Source organism: Erythrolamprus reginae, chromosome 2 (genome assembly GCF_031021105.1).
Source record: "Erythrolamprus reginae isolate rEryReg1 chromosome 2, rEryReg1.hap1, whole genome shotgun sequence".
NCBI classification, from domain to species: domain Eukaryota; kingdom Metazoa; phylum Chordata; class Lepidosauria; order Squamata; family Dipsadidae; genus Erythrolamprus; species Erythrolamprus reginae.
In genome coordinates, this window is record NC_091951.1 from 161,361,633 (window position 1) to 161,374,382 (window position 12,750).

At 45.0% G+C, this 12,750-nt stretch overlaps 1 protein-coding gene across 1 annotated transcript in view; it reads right to left on the reverse strand.

Annotated features, from left to right (window-relative positions):
• Nucleotides 1-234: 234 nt before the first annotated feature.
• The window catches only part of DNAI2 (dynein axonemal intermediate chain 2), a 34,520-nt gene continuing 22,004 nt past the window's right edge, over nt 235-12,750 (reverse strand). The window contains exons 12-14 of the mRNA XM_070740232.1: nt 10,709-10,936; nt 3,013-3,057; nt 235-373 (exon numbers count right to left, since the gene is read on the reverse strand). Coding sequence (XP_070596333.1) covers nt 347-373; nt 3,013-3,057; nt 10,709-10,936 — 300 coding nt within the window. The 3' untranslated portion in view covers nt 235-346. The remainder of the gene's footprint in view (nt 374-3,012; nt 3,058-10,708; nt 10,937-12,750) is intronic.

Below are 12,750 nucleotides of genomic sequence, written 5' to 3' on the forward strand. Positions count from 1 at the left end.
TCTCCACCCCACCCAAACTTAGAAGTGCTAGCTTATTTTGCTATGTTGTATGTGTATGAATTTGGACTTTATGGGTCGTAGATTCATGTGGATACTTTCTGATCAATTGACTAATTACAGCCTGTTTTTATTCTTTGTCCCTTTCAGAATGAGAATTACAATGTGTTTCCCTGATAGAGACATTTAAAACTAAGTTTGCTGGTTTCCATTAAGAGTAAATGGAGGAGAAAAGAGTACAAATGTTATTACTTTTATTGAGGGTACTTTTTATGTAGAAAAAAAATAACAAGAGAGAAAATAAAGCACCAAAGGAAATGAAAACTTCATGCAGGCAAGAAGACAACATTCACCCCTCCTCGTCTTCTTTTTCCTCCTGTGGAGGGAAAAAAGAATTATTTTCCTACTCAATTTTTTATTAATCATAATGTCCTATCAAAAGAAAATACAGTACCATGTTTTGAATTCTAGATGAGTCACAAACTTTTCTGAATTTACCATCATTAAAAAACTCACCACAAAAAGAAAATTAGAGGCCAGAAATATTTTTATCATCTTTTAAGTGAGAGTTTTTTAAAAAAAATGTTTTAAAATGTGAGCAGCAATACACTAAAAAATGAAGTAGCTGCAGCCTTAGATAATACTATCTTTGAAGTTGTATAGATGGAACCACCTGACTTAGCTGAATGTGCTGCTCACACTTGAATGACCACTGGGGTTATATTAATAGGCAGAATGTAAACAATACTAAGTACTGTACAGGTAATCCTTAATTTACAATCATTAATTTACTGACTGAAGTTACAACAGCAGTGAAAAACGTGACTCGTGAACGTTTTTTGCACAGCCATTGCAACATCCCCATGGTCACATGATCAAAATTCAGGTCCTTGTAATTGGCATATATTTATGACAATTGCACTGTCCCAGGGTCATGTGATCATCACCTCCAACTGGCTTGAACAAGCAATGTCAATGGGGTAAATTTGGTTCGCTTAATGACCGAAAGATTGACTTTAACAACTGCAGCATTTCAACTATGACAAGAAAAGTGGTAAAATGGGGCAAAATTCACTTTAAAACTGTCTTGCTGAGCAACACAAATTTGGGGCTTAATTGTGGTCGTAAGTCGAGAATTACCTGTAAGGCAATGCATACCAAATTTCCAGCAATGAGAGAATAAGAAGGCATTCCCACCTAGTGCAACAGTTAAGATATTGGGTCTGAACTGTGCACACAAATGCATACAGGTAGTACTGTATATGCATCTGTTCACACATGTAGCTGTATTAGCTTGTATACACACATGTGTATGGGCAGAAATATCAATTTTGTAAAATTAAAATTTTTGTAAAATTAAATGGCACTATTTCCCCCCCCACCTGCTCACATGCTTCGGAAAATTCAACAAAACCTAACTCCTCCCCTTTCCTTGAGAAATCCTGGTCCTGCCTATTGATACAATACTTTAAGAAGAGTCATCCCTACTTCCAAACGGTAGTCTCCTGTACCAATAAAGCAGAATATTTGTAGCTCAGGGTGAAATGAGGGGTCCTTGGTGCTATCTGAGCTGGCTTGTTTTCTTGCATTACCCAAACTAGGTAAGTAACATCATCATTGCTGCTGTCTCCTGTGTTCTAGATATCCACTGACTGATACAATTCTGCATTCTAATCAGAGTGATACATAGTGTGTTGATTCTACTTGAAGCAGATTTTATTTTGTTAGCTGGACTATCTTCTAAAATTCTGCAGTTATTTTATGTATTTTTTTTAGAAAGAGCATAGTAATATTCTACTTTGTATCAAGGCTGCAGCTGTGGAGGGGGGGGGTCAATAGTATTAAGTATCTGGGGGTGTAGATCAATGTTTCCCAACCTTGGCAACTTGAAGATATTTGGACTTCAACTCCCAGAATTCCCCAGCCATAAAATGCTGGCTGGGGAATTCTGGGAGTTGAAGTCCAAATATCTTCAAATTGCCAAGGCTGGGAAACACTGGTGTCGATAACTAACAATCTGACTTGCTCTCTTGATACATTATCTTGCCTCCAGAAGTTACCTCCAGAAGTTGTGAATGCTCCAACACTGGAAGTTTTAAAACAGATGTTGGATAACCTTTTGTCTGAAGTGGTGCAGGGTTTCCTACCTAAGCTGGGGATTGGACTAGGACCTCCAAGATCTCTTCCAACTCTGTATTCTATTCTATTCCATTCCATCCTATCCTATTCTTTAGTGAAGTGTGCAAACTAGTGTTTGCATTTCCTGTGTCAGATGAGGAGAATAAATCTTTCTCCTCCTGTTCTGGCCACTTTTTACAAGCCACAATTGAGAATGTTTTAACAAATTGCATCACTGTTTGGTTTGGTAGAAGCAGTGCCTCAGATAGAAAGTCCATACAGAGATTGGTAAGGACAGATGAGAAGATTATAGGAAACTCTCTTCCCATCATTCAGGATACTCCTTATAAGTGCTATGTACTTAAGAGTTCAAAGCTTTGTTAGAGATCCCACACATCTACTTCATGGTTTATTTCTGTTCTCCCCTTGGAGGAGGTTTCAAAGTATTTCTATCAGGACTATTAGATTCTGTAACAGTTTTGTTCTCTATGCCATCTCTCTTGTAAATCTACAGGGTTTTTTTTCTTTTGCCATGCATATGTATACATTTGAACTATACTGTGATATTTCTCTGTGTCGTATATGTATGTGTATATGGGTATATGCATAATGGTTATCTTTTGAAAGCTGAATGCAATGATATTTCATTTTAAGGTATGCTGTATAAAGATATGTACAATAAAGTATTTCTGTACTATCCTAACCTATCCTATCATATCCCAACCTATCCTATCCTTGTTCCTATCCTATCCTATTCTCATTCTGGAGATTTGAAACATCATGAACAGAATCTATCTAATTACATAGTGCCCTCCCAAAGTTTTGGAGCAATCTCCAGTGAAGGTTCTCAGTTATTTCAAGACTGATTTGTCACAAAAAATGGAAAAGGATACCAACCTTAGGAAGAAATATTTCATTGTCTTCGTCTTCAAACTCCCGCTCCTAAAACATAAAAAAAATTCAATGCATGAAGTAACATGAAACTGATCTATACATTGTTCTTCGCATACTGTACTTTGTTACCTCTGAGCTCCCAGGAACCTCACTGCCTACAGGTCTACCTTCACTCACATGCATTTTAAGACTGCAGTTCCTCCTGTTTGATCCCCAGTTAAATTAGACTTATTTGGTGACACCTAAAGAACACATTACCCAGATTGCAGAACTAACTCTTCAGGACATCCAGCAAATCCATTATTTGGTGCTTTTAGGCAGGCATAGATTTAAATAAAACTCCAAAAGATGCCAAGCATAAACAAATGAACAAAGAAAGGACCGTTGAACTTACCTGAACGGTCTTCTCGATGCACTGCAAGGAGAGTCCAGGATGGGTAATTCTTCAGTCTGATTGGTAGGGACTGAGTTTAATTTAAATATTAGGCAGGTGCCGCCCCCCTTAGCCCTCCAGTCTAATTAAAACGAAGGAGCAGTAAAGTCCAACACATTTATTGAACCATATGAAAAAACACAACAACTTTAAAGAAAGGAACCTTAAACCATAACATGGCCCCTGGTCCAGAACTGGGTGGGTCTGGACTCTCCTTGCAGTGCATCGAGAAGACCGTTCAGGTAAGTTCAACGGTCCTTCTCCAATGCACTTGCAAGGAGAGTCCAGGATGGGATATGCCCAAGAAAAAACTTAGAGGGAGGGAGAAGGCTGGACCAGTGGCTCAGCAAAGGAACAAACCTCCTGTAGGACCCTCCTCCCAAAAGCTGCTTCTGATGAAGCATAGGAGTCTATACGATAATGTTTTATAAAAGTTGAGGGAGCAGCCCAAGTGGCCGCCCGGCAAATGTCCTCCAAAGACGCCTGTGTCCTCCATGCAGACGAGGTAGCGGCACTGCGGGTTGAGTGCCCCGTGATCCCCTGCGGTACAGGCGAACCTCTAGCTCTGTAAGCCTCCGAGATACAGTCACGGAGCCACCGGCTGATGGTCTGGGAGGAAACTCTGGACCCCATAGAGCGAGATGAAAAGGATACAAACAAGGCTTCTGAAGCTCTAAAGGACTGAGTCCTGCGAATATAAATTTTAAGTGCTCTCCTTACGTCCAGTTTGTGCCATCTCAACTCTAAGGGGTGAGTTCCATGTGTACAAAAGTCCGGCAGCACGATGTCCTGTGCCCTGTGGAAAGTGGTATTCACCTTAGGTAGGAAAGCCGGGTCTAGTCTAAGGACCACTCTGTCCGGGTGAAAGCGACATAAATCCGGTCTTGTAGATAAAGCCGAAATCTCTGACACCCTCCTGGCAGACGTAATGGCTACCAGGAAGGCAGTTTTAAGCGTCAACAGCCGTACAGAAACCTGTCTTAAAGGTTCAAATGGAGGTGCGGTGATGGAATGAAGCACCAAGGACAGGTCCCATGACGGGAAGCGATGAATGACTGGCGGTCTAAGATTAGCCGCCCCTCTCAGGAAGTCTCTTATCCATGGATGTTTGCTCAAGGGGCGATGACTGTCCAATGTAATGATGCTGGATAAAGCAGCCACATGCCGACGAAGAGTATTCGGGGCGAGGCCCTTGTCCAGACCTGCCTGCAGGTATGACAGAACCATAGGTGGGGAAGCCACCTGAGGCTCAACCTGTCGTAGTGCACAGAACTTAGAGAAGGCCTCCCAAGTGGCCTGGTAGATCCTCCTAGTAGAAGGCCTACGGGCAGCCTGTATGGTCTCAATAACCGAGTCTGGCAAAGCTTGACTCCTCAGACGTTCCCGCTCAAGCGCCACACGGTTAGCTGCCACCACTGAGGCTCCGGATGTGCCATGGTCCCCTGGAAGAGAGAGATTCGGTGGTCCGGGATCCGCCATGATGGAGCAATTGAAAGTTGCATCAGGTCTGCGAACCAGATCCGACGGGGCCAAAAGGGGGCTAGCAACAGCACCTCCGCCTGCTCCTGTAATACTTTCCGAATGACTCTGGGAATTATGGAAACCGGTGGAAACGCATATAAAAGACCCTGAGGCCATCTGAGGCGCAGAGCATCCACTCCTTCCGCTCCCTGGGATGGAAATCGGGAGAAGAAGCGGGGAAGCTGGGAGTTGAGACACGTTGCAAACAAATCCATAACCGGCACCCCAAACCTTCTGGTGATCTCCAGGAAGATCCCGGGTTCCAGCTGCCATTCCCCTGGATCTAGCGTCTGTCTGCTGAGCCAGTCTGCACAAACGTTCTCCACCCCAGAAATGTGTTCCGCTGAGAGCGATGCCAGATTGGCCTCTGCCCACCTGAAAAGAGACTCCGTCTCTGCCATCAGCCTCCCTGACCGTGTTCCCCCCTGTCTGTTGATGTGGGAACGCGTGGCCACGTTGTCGGTCATAATCAACACGTGCTGATCCCTCACCAGGTGAGCAAAGCTGTGGAGGGCCAGTGACACTGCCTTCAGTTCCAAGAAGTTTATGTTGACGTTGCAAAGGTCCTGCTGCGACCACAGGCCCTGAGCCATCTGTGAGGAAAGATGAGCTCCCCACCCCCGCAGGCTCGCATCGGTCGTTACCGTGAGGAATTCCTTTTCCAGAAAGGAGGAACCGCTGCTCAAGGCCTGAGACACCCACCACCTGAGAGATCTGCGAACCCTGGCATTGAGGAAAACCCTCCTGCGAGAATGGCTCGATTTCTGCTTTTGAAAGGGGAGAAGGAACCACTGTAACGGTCGGAGGTGGAACCTTGCCCACGGCAGTATGCCAATGCATGACACTAGCGTCCCTAGGAGCTGGGATAGGAATAGCAGACTTGGGTACGGCTGGCGGCTTAGTTCTCTCACCAACCTCCTGATTGTGGATTGCCTGTCCTGTGACAGGAAGACCTCGCCCAGTTCGGAATCTATCGTCGTCCCCAAGTGGGCCAGTCGAGTAGTGGGAGTCAGGTGGCTCTTGTCCCAGTTTATGGAAAAACCGTGGTCTTCCAGAGTCTGTATGGTCAATTGTAGGTCCTTTTGTGCACGATCCCTCGTCCTGGACAAAATTACGATGTCGTCTAAATACGCCATGAGACGTATCGACTGACATCTGAGATGCGCCGTAAGGACATCCAGCAACTTTGTAAAAGCTCTCGGGGCCGATGATAGGCCAAAGGGCATCGCCCTGTACTGGAAATGTGCTCCGGCGATGCAGAATCTGAGGAATTGCCTGTGAGGAGGAAATATTGGGACATGTAGATACGCCTCCTTCAGGTCTATGGAGGACATCAAGTCTCTGTGGCGGATGGCTGCCAGTATTGACCGGAGAGAGTGCATCCTGAACCTCCTGTATTTTACATAGAGGTTCAAGCGCCTGAGGTTCAGAATCAGCCGCACTCCCCCCGACGACTTGGGAATGAGAAAGATCGCCGAGTAGAAGCCCCTGCCTTGTTGTGTTAAGGGAACCTCCTCTATAGCTCCAATGTCCAGTAAGTGCTCGACTTCTTTGAATAGGAGTCTTCTTCTCTCCCCATCTGAGGGAACCCGACACGGGAGAAATCTGTGAGGAGGAGGGCAGAAGAATTCTATTCTCAGGCCCTGTGCAACTGTGGAAACCGCCCAGGTGTCTGAGGACGTAGTCTCCCATGTACCACGGAAAGCCATCAGCCTGCCGCCCAAACAACTGCTGTCCTGGGAGTCACTTCGCCTTCCGAAAGCCTCTGTTGCCTCCTCTAAAGGGGCGGCGGCCCTGGTATGCTCTATTCCGGTCTGCCTGGAAGGATCTGTCTGCTCGAAAGGATCCCTGGCTAAAGCTGCCCTGAAAATAAGGCCTCGACGCCTGTGTGCCCGTCGAGGAGGGCTCGGACCGAAAGGGCTGCCTCCGTTGATAGGGAGTGAACCTTCTATCCTGTTTCCTGCTGGACCTTGGCATGACCTTTTTCTTATCTTTATCCTCAATGAGGACATCGTCCAGGACCTCCCCGAACAGCTTCTTGCCCTTGAATGGGGCAGATGCCAGGCTCCATTTGGACTTAACGTCCGCCTGCCAGCTCCTGAGCCAAATGAGCCTACGGGAGGAGACCGAGGAGGCCATCGCGCGGGAAGCAAATTTGGCGGCGTTGATCGTGGCGTCCGCCGAAAACTCCGTGGCCGCCAGGAGCTTGTTGAGGTCCTGTCTGAGTCTGCTGTCCTCCGGATCCACCCTGGATTGTAGCTCTTGGATCCAGAGAATCGTGGCCCTGTTGAAGAACGAAGCCGCCGATGCGGCCCGAAGAGCCCAGGCAGACATCTGGTGCGTTCTGCGTACCACATTTTCCGCCCTCTTGTCCTCTGCCTTGAGACCCTCCTGCGACTCTGAGGGAACTAGGGCATTGGACACCAGGCTCGTCACTGGTTTATCCACAACAGGGAATTCCAGCAGCTCCTCCATGGCCTGATCAAATGTGTAGAACCTGCGATCAAGATTAGACGGTCCCTGGGCAGTAGCCGGGTTCTCCCACGGGCGTTGGATGGTCTCCCTGAACAGGTGGGAAGACGGAATGTGAACCGTTTCCTGCTTGGGGAAAACAAACAGGCCCCCAGCAGGTTGAGCCGCCTCAGCCGTCGCTGCCTGGTCACCCTCGCCCGCCTGATCAATGGTCAACTTAGCTTTATTCAATAGGACCTGGAAGAGTGATGACTTGAAGAGACCAGGAAAGATGGGCGGTTCAGGGGGCTGCTCATCTCCAGACAGTTCATCTTCAGCCCCACTGAAATTGTCTCTAGATGACCGCTCTTCCTCCATCGAGCCCTCCAAGGAAAAGGCGGCTGGGGCAGTCCAGGGGTCTCGAGACCTCAGCTGAGGGAGTCCCACTGGAGCTTGCTGGTGTTGCTGGGCACCCACAGCCACCCCTTGGGTATAGGCGGTGGCAATAAGGTCCTGCACAGTCTGTGGCATACTCTGCCAGGCCTCATTGGAGTTGCGCAGGCCTGCAGAAGTAGGAGTGAAGGTAGCTGTCTGTCCACAGTGGGCTGGTGGAAAGGCTGGATAAGCAGCAGGCCCTACTGCACATAGTCTCTCAGCCCTGGGTGTGGGTGTTGTCAGCCTCACCCTTTCTGGAGACCAATCCCTCTCCGTGGCTGTGCCTACCAACCCCGGGTGGAACATGGGGGAGGCCATCAAAGGTGTGGGCTGAGTGGTAGAAGGAACCGGGCCTTGTAGCTTCTGAGAAGCCTCCAACTGCCTCTCCAGCGCCCGGATGCGCTTCTCAGCTTCCTTCAGGGAGGCCCCCTGAGAAGTTTTGGCCTTCTGGGGCTTCTCTTTTGGAGTGCTAGGTCCTGCAGAGGACTCCTCCACCAGCTGGCTTGCCTGATCTGCCATGCTGTCAATCAATGGAGATTGCCTGTACCGTTAGAGCAAATCCGACAAAAATCCGTGACTGCTCTCTCCACGAAGCACAAACTGACAGCTACTAGCTTCCTCTGCGCCTGCGTGTCGCCAGGGCAGATTCTAGCTTCAGGAGCTTCGCGCGCCGAAACTGCCGGCCAGCCCCGCCTTGCTGTCAAACTTTGACAGCAAAAAAATGGCCGCCGCCGGTTGCCGTAGCAACGCCCAAGCTCTTGGCGCGCAAACCTCCTTAAAAATGGCCGCCGGAGTCTCACAGAGGCGGCTGGAAAGCTTGCCAGTTTCCCGCCTCTCCTGGCTCGTCGAGCTGGACTCCGCGCCAGATCGCTTCCATACGGGGGCGACGGGGGGGGGGGCGGATGTCTTCTCCGGGCCTATTGAGGACCCCTGGCGTCCTGGCCCCTGGTATTTTCGCCACGGGGAAGGGCGGACCCCCCCGCGGCGGCAACCTACTCCTCTCCTCCGGAGTCTACCTCGGAGGTAGTTTCCCCGGGCGCTCACTCCTGACCCAACAGACAGGCACCTGTATGGGTTCCCAGAAAGGAGGAGCTGCAGTCCTCTGGATTAGACCCACTGGAGGTCTGAAACCCAGGGCTGCCTGAGGAGAAACCCCCAGCTGCACCTGTGGAGAAAAGATAGGAAAAAAACAAGGCAAGTTAAAATTTATGTTCAAATTTTTCAACAATATTTATTTAAAATATTAACATAATTTAATAATTAATTTAATAATTAATTACTACACAATTAATAAGTACTCAAACCAAACCCTGTTGGCAGAGCCAAAAACTCAGAGTCCCTTTACTGCGACTGAGTTTTTTAGACTGGAGGGCTAAGGGGGGCGGCACCTGCCTAATATTTAAATTAAACTCAGTCCCTACCAATCAGACTGAAGAATTACCCATCCTGGACTCTCCTTGCAAGTGCATTGGAGAATAATTGAATATAAAGTATTTCCAGTTTTGCTGAGAGAGGTGAAGTTTTTTAGCGGATACATTTTGATGCTTTTTATAAACACTATAAATCTTTTGACACTGAGGGGCCATCTTCTTTCATTTGAACAGTTGCCAAAATCATCATTATAAGCCATTCATGTTTGCAATATAGGAGGGTGGCTATTGGAAATCTGCCTCTGATGCAGCGGGCCCGCTCTGTCTAACACAATCTACAAGTAGTCCTTGACTTAAAACTGAGTGCGGAATTAGGATGATAAATTGTGCTGATCAGCAAGTCATCATGTGACTGACCTGATTTTTTGTATAATCATTGAGTAAATCACCCTAGTTGTTAAGTGAATACTGTGATCATTAAGCAAATGCACACTCATTAAGCAAAGGAGTGTTTGGGGTTTTTTGGTCAGAAAGTGTAAATGCTGGCTTTTGGCAAAAAAAATTCCTATAGTCAATTGTGGACATGATTGTGGGATGTTGCAAGAAGCCATAAATATGAGCTGGTTGCTGGGTGTCCAAAATGCAGTTGCATAATAGTGAGAGAACTTTGACTGGTTTGTAAGCACCTTATATTTGGGCCCATTGTAACTTCAAATGGTTATTAAGAAACCAATCATAAGTCAAGGATTACCTGTATACAAATTCTCCTCTATTCTCAAGAAAATAATTAAATAGTTATCATAACTATGACTATCTGTAGAGTTCTACCTTTTGCTTTGCAAAAATGCTCCTATATCATACTGTAATCTACAGCAAGTGTGTCAAACTCAAGGCCCCGGGCCAGATCCAGCCTGCAAGGTGATAGCTTAGATCTGGCCCACGGGGCCATCCTAGAAAGAAAAAAGGACCAGCCCACAGTGCCTCTCTTAGTGAAAATGGAGCTCAGCCCAAACTCTGTTTTTGCTGGGGTTGCAGGAGGCTGATGCGTAATGAAGCTCACAATGGCTGTGGGTGGCTCTCCCTATCTCTGTTTTCATTGGCAGAGGGTTGTACGAACCCATCACAGCCAAAAACAGAGCTCAGCAGCCCGGTTTTTTTGGCAGGGTGCTCAGGCCATCACAAGCACCCTCAAACAAGTGACGCCAAGCTATCCATGCCCACCACTGCCCCACAAGGCAAACACAATTGATACAGTGCTCAAGGAAATTGAGTTTGACATCCCTACATCTACAATATTGGGAAATTGTCTTTCCCATCTTCCTTCTGAGATGGAATTAAATATTGTATATTATAAGTACCACCCAACAAATATTTTTGTAGGATTCTCCATCCTTTTTGGTGTATTTTTTGTACCCATTACACCTGCCACTCAGAAAGGCCTCCTTTCCCTACATCCCACCGAGCTTCCTGTTACCATTTGCACAGTTACCTTTTCCACTTTTAATTTGGCTTGAGCTCGCTCCCGGCGCCGGACTTCTCCTTCAATTACATCAAAGAACTCTCTATGCACTCGTCTCAAAACTTCCTGTGGCTTTTCTTCGTCAGCCTCTTCTTTGGCCTCTTCATCCTTGCCTTCCAGCTTGGTTTTCTCCTTGAGACGCATTTCACGGTGGCGTGCCTCCAGAATCTTCTCTCGCTTCGTCTCCCGCTCAAACATCTGAGATGCACATTATTACAGGTAAAAGGTGTTCGGCTAAGTTCTGCCCATAGTTATTGTGATAGCAACACTCTTCTATTCTACAGGGTACCAATAACAGGTAGATAATGGGAAAATTGCATGTCCCAATCATATATTAGTGAATGTCTGTATTCCATCAGCAGCAGTACTCTATCGATGGAAGGGATCTGCTGCTCATTTACTAGCTCATAAAACAATAATTTGATGAAACACTGTTGCTTGCATACAGTGACTTACCTCTTTTGAAGGACAGTATTAATAGACTATATTGGCCGGTTAATATCAGTGAAATTAAAGGCTTCCTCAGCCTGAACTTGATACCTGATAGCCATACAGCCTTTATTTTCCCTTTTGGGGCAAGATGGAAATGTATTTTTTAAAGTTTATTTTTAATAGACAAACAAACATACAATACATAATTAATCCATCAGTGCATCCCCTGCGTGCATCTTTTGTATCTTCTCCCTACTCCTCAATTATTTATCTTATCCTAATATTTATTTTATTTATTATAACATTTCACCCCTCTTTCTTTATAATATTACTCTATACATATCTCTTCTCCAACCAATCATAAAATTGCTCCCATGACTGAAAATATTCTGATTTCTCTTTTTCTTTAAGTATCAAGGTCAATCTATTCATTTCTGCACTATCCAATATTTTCTTAAATATTTCTTCCTCCATAGGGATTTTGTCTGCTTTCTATCTTTGCACAAATACTATCCTCACAATCAAGTATATATTTTTCTTACTAAATTTCTCTAGTAAGATACCAGTTATGGTTTTAAATCTATATGTTGCTGTGTCATTTCTTCTAACCATGTTTTAATTTTCACCCAATAATTTCTTGCTTCTGGGCATGTCCACGACATATGATAATTCGATCCAGGAAACTGATGAAATTTCCAACATTTTGCAGATTTATCTTTAAACATTTTTGCCAATTTTTCAGGTGATGTGTGCCATCTATAAAACATTTTATATTAATTTTCCTTATATGCTGTGGGCATTGTTAATTCGTAGTTACTTTCCCATACCTGCTGCCATTTATCTAACTCAACTGAATAACAATTTTTTTGCCAAAGCTATTATTGTTTCTTTTACCTGTTCTTCTAATTCAATATTGAGTAGATAATTATATGGGTTTTTTTTAATTATGTGTTAGTCTGTCCTGTTTGTACCTTATCCAGTTCTGTCATTTCTAAATAAAAACCATATAGTTTAACATCTTTTTCATATCTTGTTTGTATTTGCATATGAGTATACCAATCTAAATCAATCCCCTGTTCTTTTATTTCTTGATTCCCTTTCAATCCCCCCTTGATTGTTAAAATATCTTTATATCTAAGAAAGTTACTAATATTAATAATATTTGGATGTATTAATGCTTCCATTGTTGATAACCATACTGATATCTTCAAATGTTTATCTCCAATTTTCTGCCATACTTTTAGTAGTGCATTTCTTATATAATGTCTTTGAAAATAAGTGTGCATGTTGCTTCTGCCATACCATAAAAAGGAATGCCATCCCAATTGTAAATCATGACCTTCCAAAATTAATAGTCCTATATATCTAAGTTCAGTCTATTCTCTCATCCAAGTCAATGTTGCTGCCTGATAATGTTTGTTTCTCTTCCAAATATTAATCATCTCTGACTCTGGTTAGCATTTTTTTGGAGATTTTTTTGGAGACCCAATCCAGATTTGCTAGGAACTATCATATGCTGTGGCATTTATGTTAACAAAAATACTTTTTTTTAAAAAAAGGATATGGAAAACAAAGATGGA